The sequence below is a fragment of the Hyla sarda genome, chromosome 13 (assembly GCF_029499605.1).
Source record: "Hyla sarda isolate aHylSar1 chromosome 13, aHylSar1.hap1, whole genome shotgun sequence".
NCBI classification, from domain to species: domain Eukaryota; kingdom Metazoa; phylum Chordata; class Amphibia; order Anura; family Hylidae; genus Hyla; species Hyla sarda.
The window spans coordinates 13675840-13700882 of NC_079201.1; the positions used below are offsets into that span (position 1 = coordinate 13675840).

At 42.5% G+C, this 25043-nt stretch overlaps 1 protein-coding gene across 1 annotated transcript; it reads left to right on the forward strand.

The window, feature by feature from the left end:
• Window positions 1-1039: 1039 nt before the first annotated feature.
• Window positions 1040-23787, forward strand: DDX27 (DEAD-box helicase 27). The gene is made up of 21 exons (XM_056549579.1): window positions 1040-1285; window positions 2755-2898; window positions 2987-3046; window positions 3353-3506; window positions 3621-3664; window positions 4800-4883; window positions 5105-5210; window positions 7233-7406; window positions 8438-8588; window positions 10414-10513; window positions 13354-13495; window positions 14409-14562; window positions 14651-14732; window positions 16955-17132; window positions 17270-17376; window positions 18089-18185; window positions 19229-19323; window positions 19407-19524; window positions 20771-20867; window positions 21039-21107; window positions 23527-23787. Exons 1-21 carry the CDS (start codon window positions 1184-1186, stop codon window positions 23540-23542), a joined length of 2274 nt encoding a protein of 757 aa, XP_056405554.1. The 5' UTR covers window positions 1040-1183; the 3' UTR covers window positions 23543-23787.
• The last annotated feature ends 1256 nt before the right edge of the window (window positions 23788-25043 follow it).

Genomic DNA, 25043 nt, shown 5'->3' on the forward strand with positions numbered 1-25043 from the left:
TCCCCCAGCCTTTGGCTGTCCGGGCATGCTGGGAGTTGTAGTTTTGCAACAGCTGGAGGCTCCCTGCTTGGGAAACACTGACATAGACAGTGATTACAGCTCCCAGTAGCTCTTTATTACTTTTATATGTAAGGATTTGCTTTATCTCTATTAGTTATCTACTTATTTTTCTTTAATCCTCACTTTTTCCTATTTTTGGATGACATTTTGGTGCCTTTAGAACCAATTACCAGGTTTCCATAGAGTTCTGGTCTCAACATACAATGGTTTCAACATACAATGGTTGTCCTGGAACCAATTAATATTGTAACTTGAGGGACCACTGTATATGTTTGCCATATAAGATAAGAACGTACTAAACCCAATTGGTCTTGTTTTGGTATATATGTTTGCCATATAAGATAAGAACGTATTAAACTAAATTGGTCTTGTTTTGGTATATATGTTTGCGGTATACGATAAGAACGTATTAAACCAAATTGGTCTTGTTTTGGTATGTTTGCGGTATACAATAAGAACGTATTAAACCAAATTGGTCTTGTTTTGGTATGTTTGTCGTATACAATAAGAACGTATTAAACCAAATTGGTCTTGTTTTGGTATATATGTTTGCGGTATAAGATAAGAACGTATTAAACCAAATTGGTCTTGTTTTGGTATATATGTTTGCCATATAAGATAAGAACGTACTAAACCCAATTGCTCTAGTTTTGATATGTTTGCGGTATACGATAAGAACGTATTAAACCAAATTGGTCTTGTTTTGGTCTATATGTTTGTTGTATACAATAAAAACGTATATTGACCCAATTTGGTCTTGTTTTGTGTCCTATACATGTAGTACAGGTGTGGACAGAGCCTAAAAGAAAACAAAATAACTCTGGTTGCCATGTGCAACACAGACAGTTTTTCTTTTATGACAAGAATTTTAAATGTTTTATTCTGGCCCATATTTTACACATATTGTAGTAGAACCACCATTACATGGCATCTTAGTGAAGTAACACTAGTAGTGTTGCCATAGCAGCAGCACACTGTACGTGTAACCATCTACTTCCGGTAGTGAGGAGGTGACGGCGCTCGACCACTTCCGGGTCACAAGGTTGTACACACGTGTGTAGACCTGGGGGATAAGCAGACAGAACGGAGCGGCGATAATCGGGGCAATCGGATCGGAGGAGACATGGCAGGCGGCAAGAAGATGTTGGCCGATCTGGATCTTATCGGAACCATCGAAGATGATGATGATGTCCCAGAGGAGCCCGAGTCTGAGGAGGAGGACGAGGTGACAGCAAGAAAAGCGCAGGGAACTACAACTCCCAGCATGTCCCAAAAGATTACTCGAGCCCTTAGGGAACATGGCTGTCAGGAAATGCTGGGGGTTGTAGTATTGGACATTTAACATGTGTGTAAGGGCATGATGGGAGTTGTTGTTGTGCACTCATAACAGGTCTGTGTGGGCATGCTGGGGGTTGTAGTACTAGACACCTAACATGGCTGTCAGGGCAGTATGGAGGTAGTAGTTGTGCACTAATAACATGGCTGTCAGGGCATGCTGGGGGTTGTAGTATTGGACACCTAACCTGGCTGTCAGGGCAGTATGGAGGTTGTAGTTGTGCACTCATAACATGGCTGTCAGGGCATGCTGGGGGTTGTAGTATAACAGTAGGTGACCCACAGGTTGTGAGACATTTGGTCTATGGTGCAGTGGTCTCCAAGCTGTACACCTTCAGCTTTTGTAAAACTACAACTCCCAGCATGTCCTAAAAAATGACTCCAGCCTCCTACAGTCTCTTAGGGAACATGGCTGTCAGGGCACGCTGGGGGTTGTAGTATAACAGTAGGTGACCCACAGGTTGTGAGATGCTAGTGTTCACCTACCTGTGGCTCTGTTGCAAATCTACAACCCCCAGCTTGTGCTGTAAAGGCATGCTGGGGTTTGTAGTTTTGCACACACAACATGGTTGTTGGGGCATACTAGGGGATGTAGTACAAAAGCAGGAGACCCACAGGTTAATATGTTGGTCTATGGCACAGTGATCACCAAACTGGGGACCTCCAGCTGTTGCATAACTACAACTTCCAGCATGTCCGGACAGCCAGTGGCTGGGAGTTGTAATCATACAGACCAACAGAATAAAGATAATGCACCATTTTTAAAAGAGCTGCATGTAACCTTTCCGATCCATGCCATGTTGCGTACGTGTGTGAACCCAGCGGACATGTGTAAACCCAGCCTTAGCGTTTTTATTTCCATTTAAAGGGGTACTCCGCCCCTAAACATCATAGGGGATAAAATGTCTGATCGCACGGGTCCAGCCGCTGGGAACGCCCCCCCCAATCTCTGGCATGGCCCCCCAGTCATCCTGTGCACGGAGCGAACTCCACTCCATGCCAAATGATTTGCGACCACAACCATCACGCCCCTCCCATAGACATGAATGGAGGGGGTTGGTGTTAGGGGTTGGGGTTAGAAGTTAGGATAAGGATTAGGGTTTAGGATTAGGAATGAGGGAGTGAGAGGGAGCCGGCTGTAAAGCAGAAAAGTGTGTCCCTGTGCGAAGGGTTACATTCCGCTATAGGGACACCGTTTTTTTTCATTACACGGCCTAAAAGAATGCATAGGGTCCCCAGCAGCCGGACCCCTGCGATCAGACATCTTATCCCTATCCTTTGGATAGGGGGATAAGATGTCTAGGGATGGAGTACCCCTTTAAAGCTTTTTATCTGTGATCTCCACCTTTTGTGTTACAGGATCAACCCATTGTCCTTGGGAAGAAGAAGCAGAACGCCGCTAAAAGCAGCGGTGACTTCAACTCCGGCTTTTTCTTCGGTGAGCGGGATGGCCAGGCTGATGACAGCTGGATAATGGACGACGTTATGAAGCAGCTGAAGAAGGTGAGGCGCCATTCCAAGAATACATTGGTGGCACAGATAGGATGCCCTGGTAGATCACGACTTTATGGCTCCTTTATTTTATCCTCAGAGAGTCGCCACCAGTCTGGATGAGAAAATTGAGACCGTCAGAAAGAGGAGGAAGAACCAGGTCAGTAACCTATGGCGGGACATTTATCTAAGGCCTCATTCACACGACGGAATTTCAGAGCGGAACAATTCTGCTCGGATATTCTGTTGCAGCAGAGTCCCATTGTTTTCAATAGGACTCTGCTGATTTCCGCATTGAAAACATCTGCCGCGGAAATCCCGATTACGGCCTCAGCGGAATCTGCTCGGAAATGCATTGCCGTCTATGGAGATCGTGTGCGTTTCCGAGCGGTATTAGCGCCGGCATGTTCCCCCTATTTGGGAAATGTCTGCCCGTGTTTCTAAAACTCTTTCTAATCGAACACAGGAGAAAGAGGTTTCTAAAATATCCGAGACAGAGGAGGAAGTAAAGAGCGAGGAGGAGGAGGATGAGGAGAAGGAGGAGGAGAAGGAGGCCTCCGAAAGTGAGGGGAGTGAAGAAGAGTTCTCCTCGGAAGAAGAGGCCGTGCTGACCAAGGCTGGTGAGATGCTCGTCGGGTCACCGCCCTGTCATGTGACACTTGTGATGTCATTTGTGCCCCTGTACGGTTCTAAATAAATAAATAAAAAAATGTTTTCTTTACCACCTCTTGTAGACACGCTGAGGGTAAAGGAGAAGAAAAAGAAGAAATCTGCAGGGGTAAGATATACTTTAGGACGTTGGTACTAAAGAGATGTACTGTTACCCAACCAGTGTGCCTCCAGCTGTTGCAAAACTACAACCCCTAGCATGCAGGACAGCCGTATAATAATAATATAATACTTTAATAATAATAAAATACTTTAATAATAATACTAAAATAATACTTTAATAATAAAATAATGTAATAATAAAATACTTTAATAATAATAAAATAATTAATTTAATAATAAAATACTTTAATAATAATAATAAAATAATAATACTTTAATAATAAAATAATGCTTTAATAATAAAATAATACTTTAATGATAAAATAATACTTTAATGATAAAATAAATAAAATAATGCTTTAATAATAAAATAATACTTTAATAATAATAAAATACTTTAATAATAATAATAAAATACTTTAATAATAATAAAAATAATAATAATAATAAAATACTTTAATAATAATAAAAATAATAATAATAATAATAATAAAATACTTTAATAATAATAAAAATAATAATAATAATAATAATAAAATACTTTAATAATAATAATTATAAAAAATAATAATGCCAAACCATGACTCTCCAGCTTTTACAAAACTACAACTCCCAGCACGCCCGGACAGCCAACGGCTGTCCGGGCATGCTGGGAGTTTTAGTTTTGCAACAGCTGGAGGCACATCCGGTGGGAAAGCACTGCCTTAGAACAAGGACCATACTATCTGTAGAGGTCTCGGCTATCTCTGGGAGTTCCCATAGGAAATTACTTGTGACCACCATTCCATTCTAATGGGAGACTCAAGATCATGGGGAGGAAGGGGTCCCCAGCAGTCAGGCCCCTGTGCAATCATATACTTATGCCCTATCCTGTGGACAGAGGAATAACCCCTTCAGGGTAGGGTCACACGTGGCAGAATACCGCGAGCAGATTATGTTGCTGCCCATTGAAGTCAATGGGTTCCACTTGCAGAATTTCAGCTGTGGGAAACCTGCTGCGGATGCGCTACGTGTGACCCTATTATAAAAAGGAACACATTTGCAAATTCATGGTGCTAAGTATTCTTGTGCATAGTATCTCTATATATGACTTTTTTTCTTTTTTTTTCTTTTTTTAATCTGTTCATTTTTTCCCCCCCTAGAAATCTGGATTTTTCGAAGATGCTTCTCAGTACGATGAAAATTTGACTTTCCAAGACATGAACTTGTCCCGACCTCTGCTTAAGGTATTGGAATATATAAAATGTCACCTGAATCAACTTTCCACCATTTCAATGATGTCATCTCCAAACAATACCCAGAATAATTGCTAATCCGGCAGCCGTCTGGTCCCATTAAAGGAGATTTGTAGTGGAATATATATCCTTCGGATAGGGGATAAGTTATATTCCTTTTATACTATATATATTATTTTGTTGTTAATTTTTTTTGTATTTTTCATTTGCAGGCAATTTCTGCCATGAGCTTCACACAGCCCACCCCTATCCAGAAGGCCTGTATCCCTGTGGGGCTTCTGGGAAGAGATATCTGTGCCTGCGCTGCTACCGGGACAGGTGAGAAGATGACTGGTGACTCCCGGGGGCTTTGGCATCCACTTAACCCCTTAAGGACCAGAGCATTTTTTGCACATCTGTCACTTTAAGCATTAATTACTTGGGATTCTTTTTCTAATCATTCTGATTCCGAGATGGTTTTTTTTCGTGACATATTCTACTTTGTCAGTGGTAAATTTTCATCGATACTAGTGTAGTGTTTTTAGGGTACATTCACACTGGCGGGGGTTAACGGTGAGTTTCCCGCTGGGAGTTTGAGCTGTTGCAGGAAATTGCAGCATCTTAAACTTGCAGCGAGAAACTCACTGTAAACCCCCGCCCATGTGGTTGTATCTTGTACATTCACATGGGGAGGGGAAACCTCCAGCTGTTGCAAAACCACAACTCCCAGCATGCCCTTTGGCTGTGCATGCTGGGAGTTGTTGCTTGGCAACAGCAGGAGGAGAACAAGCCTCACCTCCTGCTGTATCCTGCCGCTGCGTGAGGGGACCCCCGCTGACCCACGCCGAGGTAAGGAAGGCCCCGATTGCCACCCCTATCACCGGTGTTCACCGCACAGCAGGACAGTGATTGGTCGGTCATTCTGACCGATCATATGATCGTGAGGTGGCACCCATGCCACCTCACTCCTGCTGGTAAAGGGTGATAGTGCCGTCTCGGATGTCAACGTCACTGAGGTCGACAGCGTGCCCCCTCCTGCTCTATGGGAGATGCATGAACGCTGCATCTCTGCCTCTCCCATAGAGATACACGGAGGGAGCGTGTTGGCCGGGGCCCTGTACAGGAGATGGTAGGGGGTCCCAGAATAGGGGATAAGTGTCCATGGCCGCAGTTCTCCTTTAAAGAGCACCTGGCATGAGATTTAACCATTTATAACAGATGCAATATATATGGTAAAATCTTCTTCCTCTCCATCCCGGGAGATGTTCCTGCCCGCAGGGATAGTGCGGATCTAAAGTTAGAAATTTCCTTTGCCGGCCCGGTAAGTAACCCCTTGGGCAGGGAGCAATACTCGCCTAGTCCCATCTTCTCTGGCATGATTGACAGCCCGGTTACGACCCTTTTTATAGTTTTTCTCCGGCTGCCTAGGGAGCAGATCGGTGACAAGGGCTGTCAATCACACTGAGGGGGCGTGACTACAGCCGGCGGGGACGTCTCCCAGGGATGCTGAGGAATAAGATTTTACCATATATAACGTGTTGCCTTGCATTATATATGGTAAAATCTCATGGCATAAAACCCAAATAAGAGGCTGTACACAACATAGGTCACAAACAGCTTTTTAAACCTTTAAATGGACCCTGTCATTTAAAATAACATTTTAATTGTGAAATTGATCACTCTGGATCTGACCAATCAGGAGCCGGGAACAGCTCTGTGCCACATGACTAAGACTCCTAATGTAAGTCTATGGGGTTATCTTGTCGCTGTCTGGGTCTGAACACCCGGACCCTGACCGATCAAGTCGAGCCTGACATTTGCAGACTTCTGAAATAATACGGTGACCTTTTTCTGTATATTTCAGAATCGCATTTTTTGGAATTATTAATTATGTAATTATCCAATATATTGTAACTTTACATGTTTCTTGCATCGCAACACATATACATTCATTACTATTAAAGGGTTAGTGCAGGGTTTTTCCAAACAGTATGCCTCCAGTCGTTGCAAAACTACAACTCCCAGCATGCCCGGACAGCCAACGGCTGTCCGGGCATGCTGGGAGTTGTAGTTTTGCAACAGCTGGAGACACACTGTTTGGAAACCACTGGGTTAGTGTGCAGTGGTCATGCTGGGTTACTTGATTCCTATTAACTTCAATGGTACTGAGATGCAGTACCCCAGCACGCCCACTATGCTATGTATGGCGCTGTCTGCTTCTGACCCCTTTTCCGTGTGGATGTGGGTGCCGCAACTCTGGTTAAAAAAATAAAAATAAACAGCTTATAAGTGGAGTGTCAGGTGTCGGACCCCCACAAGACCCCATTGCACCCCCTCTTAATCCTGTCCGTTCTCTTACAGGAAAAACCGCCGCTTTCATGCTTCCAGTCCTGGAGCGTCTGATCTACAAGCCGCGGGAGGCTCCCATAAGCCGCGTTCTAGTTTTGGTCCCGACTCGTGAGCTCGGCATCCAGGTCCATGCGGTCACCAAACAGCTCGCCCAGTTCACAGAGGTTACGTGCTGCCTATCTGTGGGTGAGTGTTCCGAGCCAGGACAACGCGCCAAACCAGTGTATACGGCATCCACTGTTCTCTGCCACAGTATATGTCAGCATTCCTTTCTCGGCGGATACCTGTGACGGAGAAGCAAAACTTTTTAACCTGGCCTTAAAGGGGTACTCCAGTGGAATTTTTAAATTTTTTTATTTATTTTTTTAAATCAACTGGTGCCAAAAAATTAAACAGATTTGTAAATTACTTCTATTTAAAAATCTTAATCCTTCCAGTACTCATCAGCTGCTGTATGCTCAACAGAGGAAGTGGTGTCTTTCTTTCCAGTCTGACCACAGTGCTCTCTGCTGACACCTCTGTCCATGTCAGGAACTGTCCAGAGTAGGAACAAATCCCCATAGAAAATCTATCCTGCTCTGGACAGTTCCTGACATGGACAGAGGTGTCAGCAGAGAGCACTGTTGTCAGACTGTAAAGAACTACACAACTTCATCCGGAGCCTACAGAAGCTAAGTACTGGAAGGATTAAAGGGGTACTCAAGTGGAAAACTTTTTTTTATTTATTTATTTATTTTTTTTTTTAAATCAACTGGTGCCAGAAAGTTAAACAGATTTGTAAATTACTTCTATTAAAAAAAAAATCTTAATCCTTCTAGTACTACTTAGCTGCTGAATACTACAGAGGAAAGTATTTTCTTTTTGAAACACAGAGCTCTCTGCTGACATCATAACCACAGTGCTCTCTGCTGACACCTCTGTCCATTTTAAGAACTGTCCAGAGTAGGAGAAAATCCCCATAGAAAACATATGCTGCTCTGGACAGTTCCTAAAATGGACAGAGATGTCAGCAGAGAACACTGTGCTCGTGATGTCAGCAGAGAGCACTGTGCTCCAAAAAGAAAAGAATTTCCTCTGTAGTATTCAGCAGCTAATAAGTACTGGAAGGATTAAGATTTTTAAATAGAAGTCATTTAGAAATCTGTATAACTTTCTGGCATCAATTGTTTTCCCCCAGAGGACCCCTTTGAGCAGAGTTCTTCTGTCTTTTCTTTCAGGTGGTCTGGATGTGAAATCTCAGGAGGCGGCCCTACGAGCCGGACCGGATATTCTTATTGCCACACCCGGAAGACTTATCGACCATCTGCACAACTGCCCCTCATTCAGCCTCGATGCGATTGAAGTTCTCATTCTGGATGAAGCCGACCGGTAAATATTCTTGGGCTATGTTCACATGGCGGAATGTCTTCCGGGAAAATGCCAGACAGTGGGGGTCGGCAGAACATGCCAGTGCTAGGACCGCTTGGATGTGCGGAGTCTCCATAGACAGCAATGCATTTTCAAGTGGATTCCGCAGAAAGTATTGACGTGTGCAGGGGCCAGAATAAGAATTTTCGAAACAAGTGTTGCTGCCGATGTAATGAGAAATTCTGTGTCTTGACAAGTTCTGTGTCCCGATCAGCTGATGAAAGTGCTGAGTCAGCAGAGCTGCCAGCACAGACACTGTGATTGCACTGTTGGGTACATGAGAGTTTAGGGTTTGAAAAGATGTGTGTCCAGTCTGAATACATAAGGGATTAGGGTTTGCAAAAATCTGTGTCCGTGCTTGTCTAGAGGCTGCGAAACAGTGTGATCTGTGCAGTGAGCAGACACACCCTCCCATCAACCAAGCACCATGCAATCACCGTGTCTGTGCTGGCAGCTCTGCTGACTCAGCACTTTCATCAGCTGATAGGGACACAGAACTTGTCAAGACAAAGAATTTCTCATTACACCGACAAAATTCCGCCATGTGCACGGTGTTCATAAACAGCTCCACCTCTATCCCCAGGTTGTGTGTGGTATTACAACATGGCGCCATTTACTTCAATGGAACTGAGCTACAATACCACATCCAACCTGGAGAAAGACATGGAGCTGTTTTTGAAAGAAAATAGCTCTTTTTATATTCCTGGATAACCCCTGTAACTTCAGGGATCTTTAGGGCACGTACAGACCCTGACACCCAACACTTCACAGGTAATGAAATACACACAGGCTCTGAGACCTGCACGCAGAAATGCCTCCCCACCAACTGCACATACTGAATATGATTGGAATATTAGGACCTATAGAACACTATAGGAACCACCACCCCCATGCCTCGCCATTCACTTGTTTGCATCTGTGCAGATTTTCTGTCCAAAAAGGGGGGGCTGCAAAAATCCTAGGCGCCAGGTTGAAATTCCCAGTTGCCAGTGTGACCTGGCGTCTGGGATTTGTCGAGCCCCGATATGAAGAATCAATCATTTTTATTGGCATTTCATTGAAGGATAACTATGGTCTTGTCCTATCCACAGGAGGTTTTGGAACTCAGGGGGTCCGAAGGCTGGGGCCCCCTGCGATCTCCTGTATGGAGCCCCGACTGGAGCAGTGCGTCTCGCCCCCGACATGTATCTCTATGGGAGAGCTGAAGTTAGCCTCATGTAGAGATACATGAAGGGGGCACAGTGGCCCCTGCTTCGGGTGATGGAGATCATGGGGGGGCCCCCCAACGCTCGGACTCCCCGCAATATAAAACTCTTTACGGATAGGGGATACGTTTTTCATGGATGCAGGTGATAGAATATGTCTTTCTCATTCCATTATACCATTGGTCTCGATTTTTTGCAAAACTACAACTCCCAGCATGCCCGGACAGCCGTTGGCTGTCCGGGCATGCTGCGAGTTGTAGTTTTGCAACAGTTGGAGGTCCACAGTTTGGAAAACAATTTTCAAAAAAAGCACTCTGGAAAATATTTTAGTTTAAAATGTTTTTGCTTATATAGTGCAACATATTATTAAAGAATGATGTAGAGGTTCTTGTGTATGCTTACCTCATTTTGCTGAAGTGGCAGGCATAGGATAGGCTCCAAATTTTTGGTTTACAAAATGCACAATGTAGTACTGTTGGCTGTCCAGGCATGCTGGGAGTTGTAGTTTTGCAACACCCAGAGGTTGACAGTTTGGAGACCTCTGCATTATACCCTACATGTTCCCGATTTGTTTTCTTCAGGATGCTGGATGAGTACTTTGAAGAACAGATGAAGGAGATCATCAGACTTTGCTCCCATCAGCGACAGACTTTGCTTTTCTCAGCAACTATGTCCGAGGAGGTACGACCAACATGAAAGGTCTTATTACAATATGGGCCGGGTCACTGGCGATTATTTAAAGAGGTACTCCGGCGCTAAGACATCTTATCCCCTATCTAAAGGATAGGGGATAAGATGCCTGATCGCGGGGGTCCCGCCGCTGGGGACCCCCGTGATCTTCCACGCCGCACCCCGTTAGAATCAGCCCCCCGGAGTGTGCTTGCTCTGGGTCTGATTACTGGCGATCACGGGGACGGAGCCTAGTGACCTCACAGCTCCGCCCCCGTGTGACGACGCGCTCCGCCCCCTCAATGCAAGCCTATGGAGGGGGCATGACAGCTGGGGCGGGACCCACGCGGTCAGGCATCTTATCCTCTATCCTTTGTATAGGGGATAAGATGTCTTAGCACCAGAGTAACCCTTTAAGAGATGGTTTTACCAATCTTACAATATCACTTTGCTTGAAATATTTGTAATGGTGTCATATTATTTCAGCATTTTCCTGCCCGTAAAATCTTGTTTTAGGAAATGGCCCATTACTATTCAATTATAACAGAGCTAAATGCAATATATGTACCCTGACGTACGTTTCACCCGTCATTGTTTCTTCAGGAGGTGTCCCCTGATAAGGAAACAACACATTAGGCTAAAAAAAAAAAAATTTTTATATATATATATATATACACACAGTATGTATGTATAATATATAAATAAATTTAAAAAAGCATCAGAATTACATTTAACTCCAGAAATATGTCTGTGCACCAAGACATAAAAAAAACATGAATATGTTAGGATTTATTAGGTAACAATCAGTTAATCTTGATGGACATATGTCTATTTTCAACTATGTAACTATGATAAAAAAGCATGAAAAAGACCTGAAGGCACCATAGTACACACACATAGTAATATAAAGTAGGTGAGGCAAATAAACCATGGCTCAAAATTATAACCTTGCGATAAATGCAGAATCTTAAGCCTCATATGTATCCAAAGGTAAGCAGATAAAAGGATACACTGCAAACATAGGCAAGAGATATTAAAACAGCACTGTATAATAATCAAAAGAAAGATCAATTAAGAAAATACCTGTCATGTATGATGCCTGAGGCACACTGTATACGTACCCCGACGTACGTTTCACTTGTTATTGTTTCTTCAGGGGATGCCCCCATGATGAACGAACGACAGATTAGAAAAAAAAAGTCTCGGAATCCCGTTTACATCCAGAAATATGTTTCTTTTTAATCCTACTAACTATATAACTATAATAAAAAACAAAATATACAAAATAAAAACATGATGAAGACATGCAGGCACCATAGTACACTGAGTAGGTAAGGAGTAGATAATAAACCATTGTTAACAAAAGTATAAAAGAGTTAAATGGAGTATCTTAAAGGGAACCAATCATCAGATTTTACCCTATATAACGCTTGGCAAAACGTTATATAGGGTAAAATCTTTATTTCACCTTTCCCGGGGGACGCTCCTGCCCCCAGGGATGGGGAAGATATGAAGTTATAAACTAGTCACCGCCGCCGCCGTAAGTAGTCACCTGGGCGGGGAGCTCTTCTCATCTACTCCCGTTCTTCGGCCGGCAGCGACGCCCCCTCCGCTTGATTGATGGGCAGCGTCATTGCTCTGCTTTATCTGTTCAGTGAGCGGAACAATGGCGCGGCCCATCAAGCGGAGGGGGCGTCGCTGCCTGCAGAAGAACGGTAGCAGGTGAGTGGGGACTACTTACAGCCGTGGCGGTGAATAGTTTATAACTTCATATCTTCACCATCCCTGGGGGCAGGAGGACAACAATTTTACCCTATATAACACTTTACCAAGCATTATTTAGGGTAAAATCTGATGATTGGTTCCCTTTTAAGTCTCATATGTATCCAGGGGTAAGCAGACAAAGGATGTACGGCAAAAATAGGCAAGAGACCTAAAAAAAACCTAAATTATAATCAAAAGATCTAAGAAGATAAAGTATAATGCCTGAGACCCACTGTAAAAGTACCCCAACATAAATTTCACTCTTTGTTGTTTCTTCAGGGGGTGCCCCCTGATGAGGTAGCGACAGATTAGACTCAAAAGAGCCACAGAATCCCATTTACCTCCAGAAATATGTCTGTGCCACAAGAACAAAAACATGAACATGTTAGGCTTTATTTGGTAACGGTCACATAAACTTGATGGACATATGTTTTTCAACCATACTAACTGTGTAACTATGATTAAAAAACAAATATACATGAAAAAGACATGCAGGCACCATAGTACATTGAATAGGTAATAACCCATTGCTAACAAAAGTATAACATAGAGTTAAATACAGTATCTTAAGTCTCATATGTATCCAAGGGTAAGCAGGCAAAGGATACACGGCAAAAAATTATTAAAATAAAGATCAATAGAGAAAATACCTGCCATGTATAGTGCCCGAGACCCACTGTATAAGAACCCCGACGTGTTTCACCCATCATGTTTCTTCAGGGGGTTCACCCTGATGAAGCAATGACAGATCAGACTCAAAAGATATGAAACATGTCTGTGCAGCTCCTTTTGTCTGATGTCTGTATTTCTATTTGCACCCATAGCATTCACGCCCGGGTCAGGAGAGTATGTGTGTGTTTATTTTGAGGAAGATCAACTGCTCGCAGTGTTGTCTGGTAGCGGCTTACCCCCATGTCTGCAGACATATCTTGTCATCAGTCTAATGCGTATGGATGACTTTAGCTCTTGGTCCACGAGACTTGGGCTATGTATGTGTCTGTCCACAGCGGAATTATCCCTATCTGGTATTTTCGGGAATTGGGGGGTCAAATCTTTTGTAACTCGTTGTCGTGTTTGATCTTTCACAGGTTCAGGATTTGGCCTCTGTGTCCCTGAAGAATCCAGTGAAAATCTTTGTGAATAGTAACACTGATGTCGCACCTTTCCTACGCCAAGAGTTTGTTAGGATCCGACCCAATCGGGAGGGGGACCGGGAAGCAATCGCATCTGGTGAGTGTGAATTCATGGGACCACCATTTAGGGTGCACTCACATGTACTCAATCCGCTGCAGATTTAAAGGGGTACTCCGCTGCTCAGTGTTTGGAACAAACTGTTCTGTACGCTGGAGTCGGGAGCTCGTGACGTCATAGACCCGCCCCCTCATGATGTCACGCCCCGCCCCCTCAATTCAAGTCTATGGGAGGGGGTGTGACAGCCGTCACACCCCCTCCCATAGACTTGCATTGAGGGGCGTGGCATGACGTCATGAGGGGGCGGGTCTATGACATTACAAGCACCCGAATCCAGCGTACAGAACAGTTTGTTCCAAATGCTGAGCAGCGGAGTACCCCTTTAACCCCTAGTGGACATGCAGCTGGCAATCAAGTCATTGTCCTGCTTTAACCTATTAGATGCTGCAATCAAATGGCGGCATCTAAAAGTGCTGAAATCCGTTGCCAGTTAGCTCAGGGAAGCTGATCGGAACCACTGCGGCGAAATTGCAGGGTCCTGATCAGCTGGGATGGTGGACAGAGGGTCGCTACCTACCTCCATGATGTCCGATCGGCGCTCCAAATGTGCAGGCAGCCTGTTGAAGTAGAGGGCTGATGACCCTGATCAATGCTATGCTATTGCACAACATCGTTCAGTGTAATATTTTCCTATTGGGGGGGGGCTAAAAATAGTAAAAAATCGCTATGTCCCGATCAGCTTTGCAATGGCATAACACTGATCAGTGTGTGCAATCAGAAGATTACATGTTTCAGCCCCTGTTGCAAAACTACAACTCTCAGCATGCCCGGACAGCCTTCGGCTGTCCGGGCATGCTGGGAGTTGTAGTTTTGCAACAGCTGGAGGCACCCTGGTTGGGAAACACTGCTCTGTGAATGCGTTGAAAGGTTTTAACCCTTTGTTCTCTTGCAGCCCTTCTCACCCGGACCTTTCAGGACCATGTCATGCTGTTCACTCAGACCAAGAAACAAGCACACCGTATGCATATCCTCCTGGGGCTAATGGGACTCCGAGTCGGGGAACTTCATGGGAACCTCTCCCAGACGCAGCGTTTAGAGTCCCTCCGGTAAGTGATCAGACCTCTCTAGTGTCCCGTATGGAGAACTGAACATCCGCCATGTTTTTTTTTAACCTTTGCCCTCTTGTTTTTGCAGGCGGTTTAAAGATGAACAGATTGATATTCTGGTGGCTACTGACGTAGCTGCTAGAGGGTTGGATATCCACGGCGTGAAGACGGTGAGCGACGACTCATTGACGTGGCATTAAAGGGGTACTCCCCTGGAAAACTTTTTATATATATATATATATATATATATATATATATATATATATATATATATATATGTGTGTATATATATATATAATTTTGTTTTAAATCTACTGGTGCCAGAAAGTTAAACAGATTTATAAATTGCTTCTATTTAAAAATCTTAATTCTTCCAGTACTTATCAGCTGCTGTATGCTCCACAGGAAGTTCTTTTCTTTTTTAATTTCCTTTCTGTCTGACCACAGTGCTCTCTGCTGACGCCTCTATCCATTTCAGGAACTGTCCAGAGTAGGAGCAAATCCCCATAGCAAACCTCTCCTGCTCCGGACAGTTCCTAAAATGGACAGAGGTGTCAGCAGAGAGCACTTGTGGTCAGACTGAAAGGAAATTAAAAAAGAAAAGAACTTCCTGTGGAGCATACAGCAGCTGATATGTACTGGAAGGATTAAGATTTTTTAATAGAAGTAATTTATAAATCTGTTTAACTTTATGGCACCAGTTGATTAAAAAAAATTTTTTTTTCCAGGGGAGTACCCCTTTTAAGGGGCATTCCGCACCCTCAAGCCTTGCTTTTGCCTAAAGTGTTGGTCCTTTGACTTCCTTTTTACTAGTCCCTTTTGAGGCTGTCAGAAGAATCACTTGTGTAGCGTTGGTTGTGGAAGTGCAGCCAATGTCTGTTCACTTGTTCTTCCGGTCCCCTGTAGCTTCTCTGCTGCATTATGGGAAGAGTAAAAGCTAAGTTTTCTGAGATAAACCATAAGGATATATAGTAGTTATACACCTCTCCTCCAGCTAGATCTGTATACTGCTGCTATCTCTATGGGATCAGGATATATAGTAGTTATACATCTCCCCTCCAGCTTTATCTGTATACTGTTGCTATCTCTATGGGATCAGGATATATAGTAGCTATATACCTCCACTCCAGATCTATCTGTATACTGCTGCTATCTGTACGTGATCAGGATATATAGTAGTTATACACCTCCCCTCCAGCTCTCTGTATACTGCTGCTATCTCTATGGGATCAGGATATATAGTAGTTATACACCTCCCCTCCAGCTCTATCTATATACTGCTGCTGCTATCTCTATAGGATCAGGATATATAGTCGTTATACACCTCCCCCCAGCTCTATCTGTATACTGCTGCTATCTATAGGATCAGGATCTATAGTAGTTATACACCTCTCCTCCAGCTCTATCTGTATACTGCTGCTATCTCTGAGATCAGGATATATAGTAGGTATACACCTCCCCTCCAGCTCTATCTGTATACTGATGCTATCTCAATGGGATCAGGATCTATAATAGTTATACACCTCCCCTCCAGCTCTGTCTGTATACTGCTGCTATCTCTATGGGATCAGGATATATAGTAGTTATACACCTCTCCTCCAGCTCTATCTGTATACTGCTGCTATCTCAATGGGATCAGGATCTATAATAGTTATACACCTCCCCTCCAGCTCTATCTGTATACTGCTGCTATCTCTATGAGATCAGGATATGTAGTAGTTATACACCTTCCCCTGAGGCCGTGTTCACACATTGCATTTTTGACAGGTACGTATTAGTTTTTTGTCGTGATTTCTCCAAGATCTTTGCCACATTGCTTCTGTTAAACTCAATTGTGCAAATCACGGTTAAAAACTTGTAATTGTTTACAGCGATTTTGGAAAATTGCAGCAAAAACTCAGTGAAAATGCAACATGTAAACACTGCCTGAAGACTAGAGATATCTTCATAAAACACCTCAGTTAAAATTATGGGTTCAATCACAAAAAAAAAAAAAAAAACACAAACTCATCAAAACTGCGCATAATGTGAACTGGTCTCCAACCCACTTATGATTCTCAGCAGTTTAGGCTTCTGGTTGTTGGGAGTCTAGCCAGGTGAGTAGGTTGGTATCATTGGGGGAATTGCAGTGATGGGACATCACACCCTCTCTCTGCAAAGCCAGGGGAAATATAGGTAGCACGAGAAAATAATTTCAGCGATGGGATTGGAATGGGTATGGCTAATAATCCATGCCTGCCACATCAGCCAAAACAGGTAAGCGCAAGGCATACACAAGAACCACTATACTACAAAATAATTTCCCGTAGTGCTTCTTTAATTATGACGGAAAAAGTCTGGTTCTATTAAGGTTCATTTGATGGGATTTATCTTGACTTCTTTTTCCTTTTAGGTTATCAACCTCACCATGCCAGCCACGGCGAAGCATTACGTGCACAGAGTGGGCCGCACCGCGCGTGCCGGTAAGGCGGGCCGCTCCGTATCCCTGGTCGGGGAAGAAGAACGGAGGATTTTAAAGGAGATTGTTAAAAAAGCTCAGGCCCCGGTAAAAGCCAGAATCCTCCCCCAAGGTAAGAGGCCCTGAGGCAGCGGGATGGCCGGTAACTGGGTCAGGAGGAGGCTAAAGTAATCAAATGCCGAGCCGCGAGGTTCGTATCGAATTACTGTAACTTCGCTCATCTCTGATTGTGACCTCTCTCCATTCTAGATGTCATTTCGAAATTTCGGGAAAAAATTAAAAATTTGGAGAAGGAAATCTATGCCGTGCTACAGCTGGAGAGAGAGGAAAAGGACATTCAGAAATCTGAGGCCCAGGTAGGTCGATTTGGAGACTTGCTCCATGGCGTAAAGCAGTGGTCTCTAAAGTGTGGACCTCCAGCTGTTGCAAAACTACAACTACCAGCATGGCCGGACAGCCAACGGCTGTCCGGGCATGCTGGGAGTTGTAGTTTTGTAACAGCTGGAGAGTCATGGTTTGGCATCATTATTATTTTACTATTTTTTTAAATTATTATTATTATTTTATTATTATTATTATTACTTTTTATTATTATTATTATTATAATTATTATTACTATTATTTTATTATTATTATTAGTAGTAGTAGTAGTATTTTATTATTAGTATTAAAATAATAATAATAAAATAATAGTAAAAAAAATAAAATTATTATAATAAAATGAATAATAAAATAATAATAATAATAATATAATAGTAATATGATAATCAATAATAACAAAAAAATTATAATATAATATACTAATAATATAATAATACTATTTTATTATTATATTACTATTATTATATTAGCATTTTATTATTATTATTAATAATAATATTTTAATAATAATATTTTAATAATAATAATATAATACTAATGATATAATAAAATAGTATTTTTATATTATTTTTTATTATATATTATTATATTACTATTGTATTATTATTACTATTAATAAAGTATTTTGTTTATTATTAAAGTATTATTATTATCTCTATATTCTAATGCTGGAATGTTACTTTACAGATAAGTTCGGCACAGAGGAAGTTAGATCCAGGGTCTGAACCTGATCGTATGGAAAGAAGCTGGTTCCAAACCAAGGAAGAGAGGAAGAAAGAAAAATGTAAGTTTAAATATTTAATTTTTAGGGCCTGAAATGGGGATTATGTCTCCTTAAAAGGGGGTACTCCGGTGGGAAAAAAAAATGTCATATCGACTGGCTCCAGAAAATTTAACAGACTTGTAACTTGAACATTTAGTTCCGAATGCAGGGTGCGGGGGTTGTGACGTCATGCCACGCCCCATCAATGCAAGTCTATGGGAGGGGGCGTGGCAGAAGCCACGCCCCCTCCCATAGACTAGCATTGAGGTGGACGTGGCATGATGTCATGACCCCTGCACCCAGCATTCAGAGTACCCCTACCTAAAAACTACAGATAACAGGTAACATTTCCTTATAGAGGAGAACTTGGTTTGGCTAATACTCCCCAGTCATGTTTCAAGGCTCTTTAAAGGACATCTGCAGCAAAAGACAACTTATCCCCTATCCCTTATGGTGGAGGCATGTCAGCTGCGACGTCACGCTGCAGCCGGCATACCTCCTGCATGAGAGAGCTGTGGCAGAGCCGTGGCCATGTGCAGGCCTCCGTGCAGGGGGTGGGGGGGGTCTGACCACTGGGACCCCCACGACCTCCTGCAGGGGGCCGCGGCTCTCCCGTGCAGGAGGTATGCCGGCCGCAGCATGATGTCGTGGCTGACATGACTCCTGCATATATCTCTATGGGAGAGCTGGGGAGGCCTCTCCCATAGAGCTGTATGTGGAGGGGACATACCGACGACCTCAGAGAGGTCAATACTACGCGCATTAGCCGTTCACATAGAGCAGCAATGCCGGGCCCCGTTTGGGAGATCGCAGGGGGATCCCGGCGGTCGAACCCCCGGCGATCAGAAACTTATCCTGTGGATAGGGGATACATTGTCTTTTGCTGCAAATGTCCTTTAAAGAGCCTTGAAACATGACTGGGGAGTATTAGCCAAACCAAGTTCTCCTCTATAAGGAAATGTTACCTGTTACCTGTAGTTTTTAGGGCCACAATTTTATGGGGGTGTATTTAGCAGTTTTCTAATAGAGCTCTGTTCTTTGCATCTTTTGTGATTCTTCTTCAGTGTCCCACGCTCTTCAGGAGTTCGATCTGGCTTTGAGAGGAAAGAAAAAGAGGAAGAAATTCATGGAAAATACAAAAAAGAAGGGAGAACTGACAGTAAGTTGCCTCCCATAGTACGGATATATATATATTACATATTTGTTATGGTCCCCAGTGATGTTCATGTTCTCTTTAAAAAGCCAGAGGAACGATCTCAGTTTGAGGTGCTGAAGGCTCAGATGTACGCCGAGCGAGCGGCCAAGAGAGATCGCAAACCGAAGAGGGCGAGGGCCATGCCTCCGGATGAGGAGCCTGCAGGTGGGTACTAAGAACAGGTGATAGGTGCCCGGAAATTATTAGAAGTTATAAATAAATATGAATAGAAAAAGATCTATCTATCTCATATCTATCTATCTATCTATCTCATATCTATCTATCTCATATCTATCTATCTATCTATCTATCTCATATCTATCTCATATCTATCTATCTATCTATCTATCTCATATCTATCTATCTCATATCTATCTATCTCATATCTATCTCATATCTATCTATCTATCTCATCTATCTATCTATCTATCTCATATCTATCTCATATCTATCTATCTATCTATCTCATATCTATCTATCTCATATCTATCTATCTCATATCTATCTATCTATCTATCTCATATCTATCTATCTATCTCATATCTATCTCATATCTATCTATCTATCTCAAATCTATCTATCTCATATCTATCTATCTATCTATCTATCTCATATCTATCTATATTATCTATCTATCTCATATTTATCTATCTCATATCTATCTATCTATCTCATATCTATCTATCTATCTCATATCTATCTATCTATCTATCTCATATCTATCTCATATCTATCTATCTATCTCATATCTATCTATCTATCTCATATCTATCTATCTATCTATCTCATATCTATCTCATATCTATCTATCTATCTCATATCTATCTATCTCATATCTATCTATCTCATATCTATCTATCTCATATCTATCTATCTCATATCTATCTATCTCATATCTATCTATCTATCTCATATCTATCTATCTCATATCTATCTATGTCATATCTATCTATCTCATATCTATCTATCTCATATCTATCTATCTATCTATCTCATATCTATCTATCTCATATCTATCTATCTCATATCTATCTATCTATATATCTCATATCTATCTATCTCATATCTATCTATCTATCTCATATCTATCTATCTATCACATATCTATCTATCTATCTATCTATCTATCTCATATCTATCTATCTATCTCATATCTATCTATCTATCTCATATCTATCTATCTCATATCTATATATCTATCTCATATCTATCTATCTATCTATCTCATATCTATCTATCTCATCTATCTATCTATCTATATATCTCATATCTATCTATCTCATATCTATCTATCTATCTCATATCTATCTATCACATATCTATCTATCTATCTATCTCATATCTATCTATCTCATATCTATCTATCTATCTCAATTTATACAATTGATGTTCGTATTTTACACAACTTCAGCCAAGCCTTCAAAGGCCAAGAAGCAGAAGAAGAACACCGTGTTTGATGAAGAATTAACCAACACAAGTCGTAAAGCCTTGAAAAAGTTCAGAGCAGGGTAAGTTAGGACCAGTGTTTCCCAATCAGGGTGCCTCCAGCTGTTGCAAAACTACAGCTCCCAGCATGTCTGAGGTCTGCTGATGATGTTAAAAGGTTACCGAGAAATAGAAATTCCTGTAATGTATTAATGAATGATAGTAAACTCCGTTTTGTTTTTCTGCCTTTCTAGACCATCATTTGAGGACAGGAAAAGGCTGGGAATTCAACACAAAAAAGGCAACTTTAAGTCCAAATCTCGGTATGTAGCAAAACTTCATCCACATGATAGTAAATAAGACACTGAAAGGAAAACCCACACTAAACCCAATACACTGGGTGAACAGGAGTCCTACTATATGTCCCCCAGAAGATCCTCTGCTCAATTCAGTGAATTACGAGCTAGAGGCGGGGCCCCGCTGGCGCAATTTACATATTAATGGTCTGACGCCACGTCCTAGTGACATGGCGTAGCTGGTCACATGATCACTCTGCTCTTAGAGCGCATGTGCGGGCTGACTATATTCAGCTCACATGTGACCTGCTGCTGCTTTCAGCTGGAGTCGAGTTGCAAGGGGTCTTACACTTAAAGGTGTACTCTACTGGAGACCTTTTTTTTTTTTTTTTTTTTTTTTTTTTTTTTTTTTTTATTATTATTATTATTATTAATAAATCAACTGGTGTCAGAAAGTTAAACAGATTTGTAAATGACTTCTATTTAAAAATCTTATTCCTTCCAGTACTTATCAGCTGCTGTATGCTGATAGGAAGTTGTGTAGTTCTTTCCAGTCTGACCACAGCGCTCTCTGCTGTCAACTGTCCATTTTAGGAACTGTCCAGAGCAGGAGCAAATCCCCATAGGAAACCTATCCTGCTTCGAACAGTTCCTAAAATGGACAGAGGTGTCAACAGGAGAGCACTGTGGTCAGACAGAAAGGAAATAAAAAAAAAAAAAATAGGAAAAAATTTCCTTTCTGTCTGACCCCAGTGCTCTCTGCTGACACCTCTGTCCATGTCAGGAACTGTCCAGAGTAGAAGCAAATCCCCATAGCAAACCTATGCTGCTCTGGACAGTTCCTGACATGGACAGAGGTGTCAACAGAGAGCACTGTGGGCAGACAGAAAGGAAATTCAAAAAGAAAAGAACTTCCTGTGGAACATACAGCAGCTGATAAGTACTGGAAGGATTAAGATTTTTAAATAGAAGTAATTTAGAAATCTGTTTAACTACCTGTCATCAGTTCATTTAAAATAAATAAATGTTTTCCAGTGATGTACCCATTTAACTGTTTATGCTGTGAGCAGTTCCTGAGGTAGACTGTTCCACAAACTCGCATTGTTCAGACACATCCCCTATTTACATTTTTTTAAATCAACTGGTGCCAGAAAGTTAAACAGATTTGTAAATTACTTCTATTAAAAAAATCTTTATCCTTCCAGTACTTATTAGCTGTTATGATCCACAGGAAGTTCTTTTCTTTTTGAATTTCCTTTCTGCTTGACTACACTGCTCTCTGCTGACACCTCTGCCCATGTCAGGAACTGGATGGGGACTCTATGGGGATTTGCTCCTACTCTGGACAGTTCCTAAAATGGACAGAGGTGTCAGCAGAGATCACTGTGGTCAGGCAGAAAGGAAATTAAAAAACTTCCTCTGGAACATACAGCAGCTGATAAGTACTGGAAGGATTCAGATTTTAAAATAAAAGTAATTTACAAATCTGTAATAACTACCTGGCACCAGTTGATTTGATAAAATAAAATGTTTTCCAGTGGAGTACCCCTTTTAAGTGATTTTCGTTACTCCCATTGACATTAGTTGGGGGTTGTACTAACCACACTCCAATGCAGCTGTGGTTTTGGTGGTACAGGGTGATTGGGACTGGCACCTGCCCCCTCAAAAGGTGGGAATAAGTTCCGAAAACCAGAACTGGTACGACCTTTCCTGCTCTTTAGACAACACCTTTTAAAATGAAGGATGCAATGTGATTAATTGCAATTGGTAACCAGTTATGACTGCTCAGGTCACTGTTTTTCCAACCAGGGTGCCTCCAGCTGTTGCAAAACTACAACTCCCAGCATGCCCAGACAGCCTTCAGCAAGCTGGGAGTTGTAGTTATGCAACAGCTGGAGGCACAAGGTCACTGTTTTCCAACTAGGGTGCCTCCAGCTGTTGCAAAACTACAACTCCCAGCATGCCCTGACAGCCTTCGGCTGTGATTAGTTGCAATTAGTAACCAGTTATGACTGCTCAGGTCACTGTTTTTCCAACCAGGGTGCCTCCAGCTGTTGCAAAACTACAACTCCCAGCATGCCCGGACAGCCTTCGGCAAGCTGGGAGTTGTAATTTTGCAACAGCTGGAGGCACAAGGTCACTGTACTCCAACCAGGGTGCTTCCAGCTGTTGCAAAACTACAACCCTCAGCATGCCCGAACAGCCTTGGCTGGGAGTTGTAGTTTTGCAACAGCTGGAGGCACAAGGTCACTGTTTTCCAACCAGAGTGCCTCCAGCTTTTGCAAAACTGCAACCCCCAGCATGCCCGGACAGCCGAAGGCTGTCCGGACATGCTGGGGGTTGTAGTTTTGCAACAGCTGGAGGCACCCTGGTTGGAAAAACACTGGCTCGGGTGGTAGACTGTATTGTCCATTACTAATGTGCTGAATCTTTAATGTTTTCTCAGGTATCGCAGGAAATGATTGTACTGGTGCGGAGTCATTGGAGAGACCCACTTGCACAGCATTTTGACTTACGGCGCTGTTCGCCTAGGACTTTATTGAAAGGAAGAGATTGTGCCTGGAATATAAAGTATCTTTGTGGAAGAGAATGGACTTTGAGGATTGTGTTCTGCTTATACTTTTATGATAAAAAACATTTTTATAATTAATCATCTTTGGCAATGCTTGTGTTAGAGAATCAGGGTTATGCTCGTTTTTGGGTGGTCCCGGCTTAGGCTGCATTCACATCTCGTGTTTGCAATACGGTTCCCTTATCAGGTTTTTTGTATTTAAAAAAAAAAAAAAAAAAAGTGTGTCTCAAAACCGGACCGAACCGTATATACCTCTGTACGGTTTTAAATCGTATACGGTTTGGAAACGGATGTCCGGTTGCATACGGTTTAATACGTTTTTTGAGAAGGGAGGGGGTTAGGGATAGTTGGGCAATAGGCAGGGACAGAAAACAAGGAAACCTAAGTAATAAAATATAATTATTTAGATAGAAAAGTCACAATGAAGCAGCGTCGCACATGAATAGAGGATATTATAGCTGCTATGATCTGCACCAGCAACCCCTCCCCAACTATTCTACTACCCCTCTCCAATACCCCTTCAAGAAAGACTGAGACAGTGTTGTTGAAAAATGGCCACAGCAGCCCAATTTATTAACATCTCAATTAAAACATTGTATTAACAGTGATGAATAATTTGTATGAAATATATATATATATATATATATATATATATATATATATATATATCGCCCCATGCCCACAGAGACTTTACCACCAGGCTGGGAACCGCTCCCAGCCCACCTCCATGTTGTCCACTGATGCCTCCAGATCCCACTCCTGACTCCGCCACAATGGCAAGAAGTGACCCCCCCCCCCCCTTATTTCATGCCGTTCCTCCACAACAGCAAGGCCCTCTCCACTGCCTCCTTCAACTCCAGATTACTCAAGTCCATCCCCAGCTCATATAAATGCACCCTGTCCTTGGACAAGAACTCAGTAGCCCCCTCCTCCAAATCCCTATGGCGCACCACAAGTCCTCCATTCCTCACCACAAACTTGCTGACCACCTTATTGACTTTAACGCAGGCCCTATTCAAAGCCACCACTGAGCGAGCCTGCTGTGACTTCCTCCTAGCCACGATCTCCGACCACACAATAATAACCCCCGGAAAGGACGACCACAGGTGTTGCAGATCAATTTTAATGTCTCTCATCAGGTCACGTGAATATTCGGGACATCAGGGGGCCTATCCATCCGCACGAAAAAAGGCACCCTACCCAACAATTCCGACCAACGCATACCACCCTGACCCAACCAATGTACTTGTGCCTCGGAACAGGGAAAACCTAACGCCCAGGCGGGCGCACCTCCGCTCTGACCCCACCCTGAGTGACATAGGCATGGCCGTCGATCCACACTAATCCCGGCCCAGCATCTGCAAAATAAAAAGAAACAATACAGGCAATAC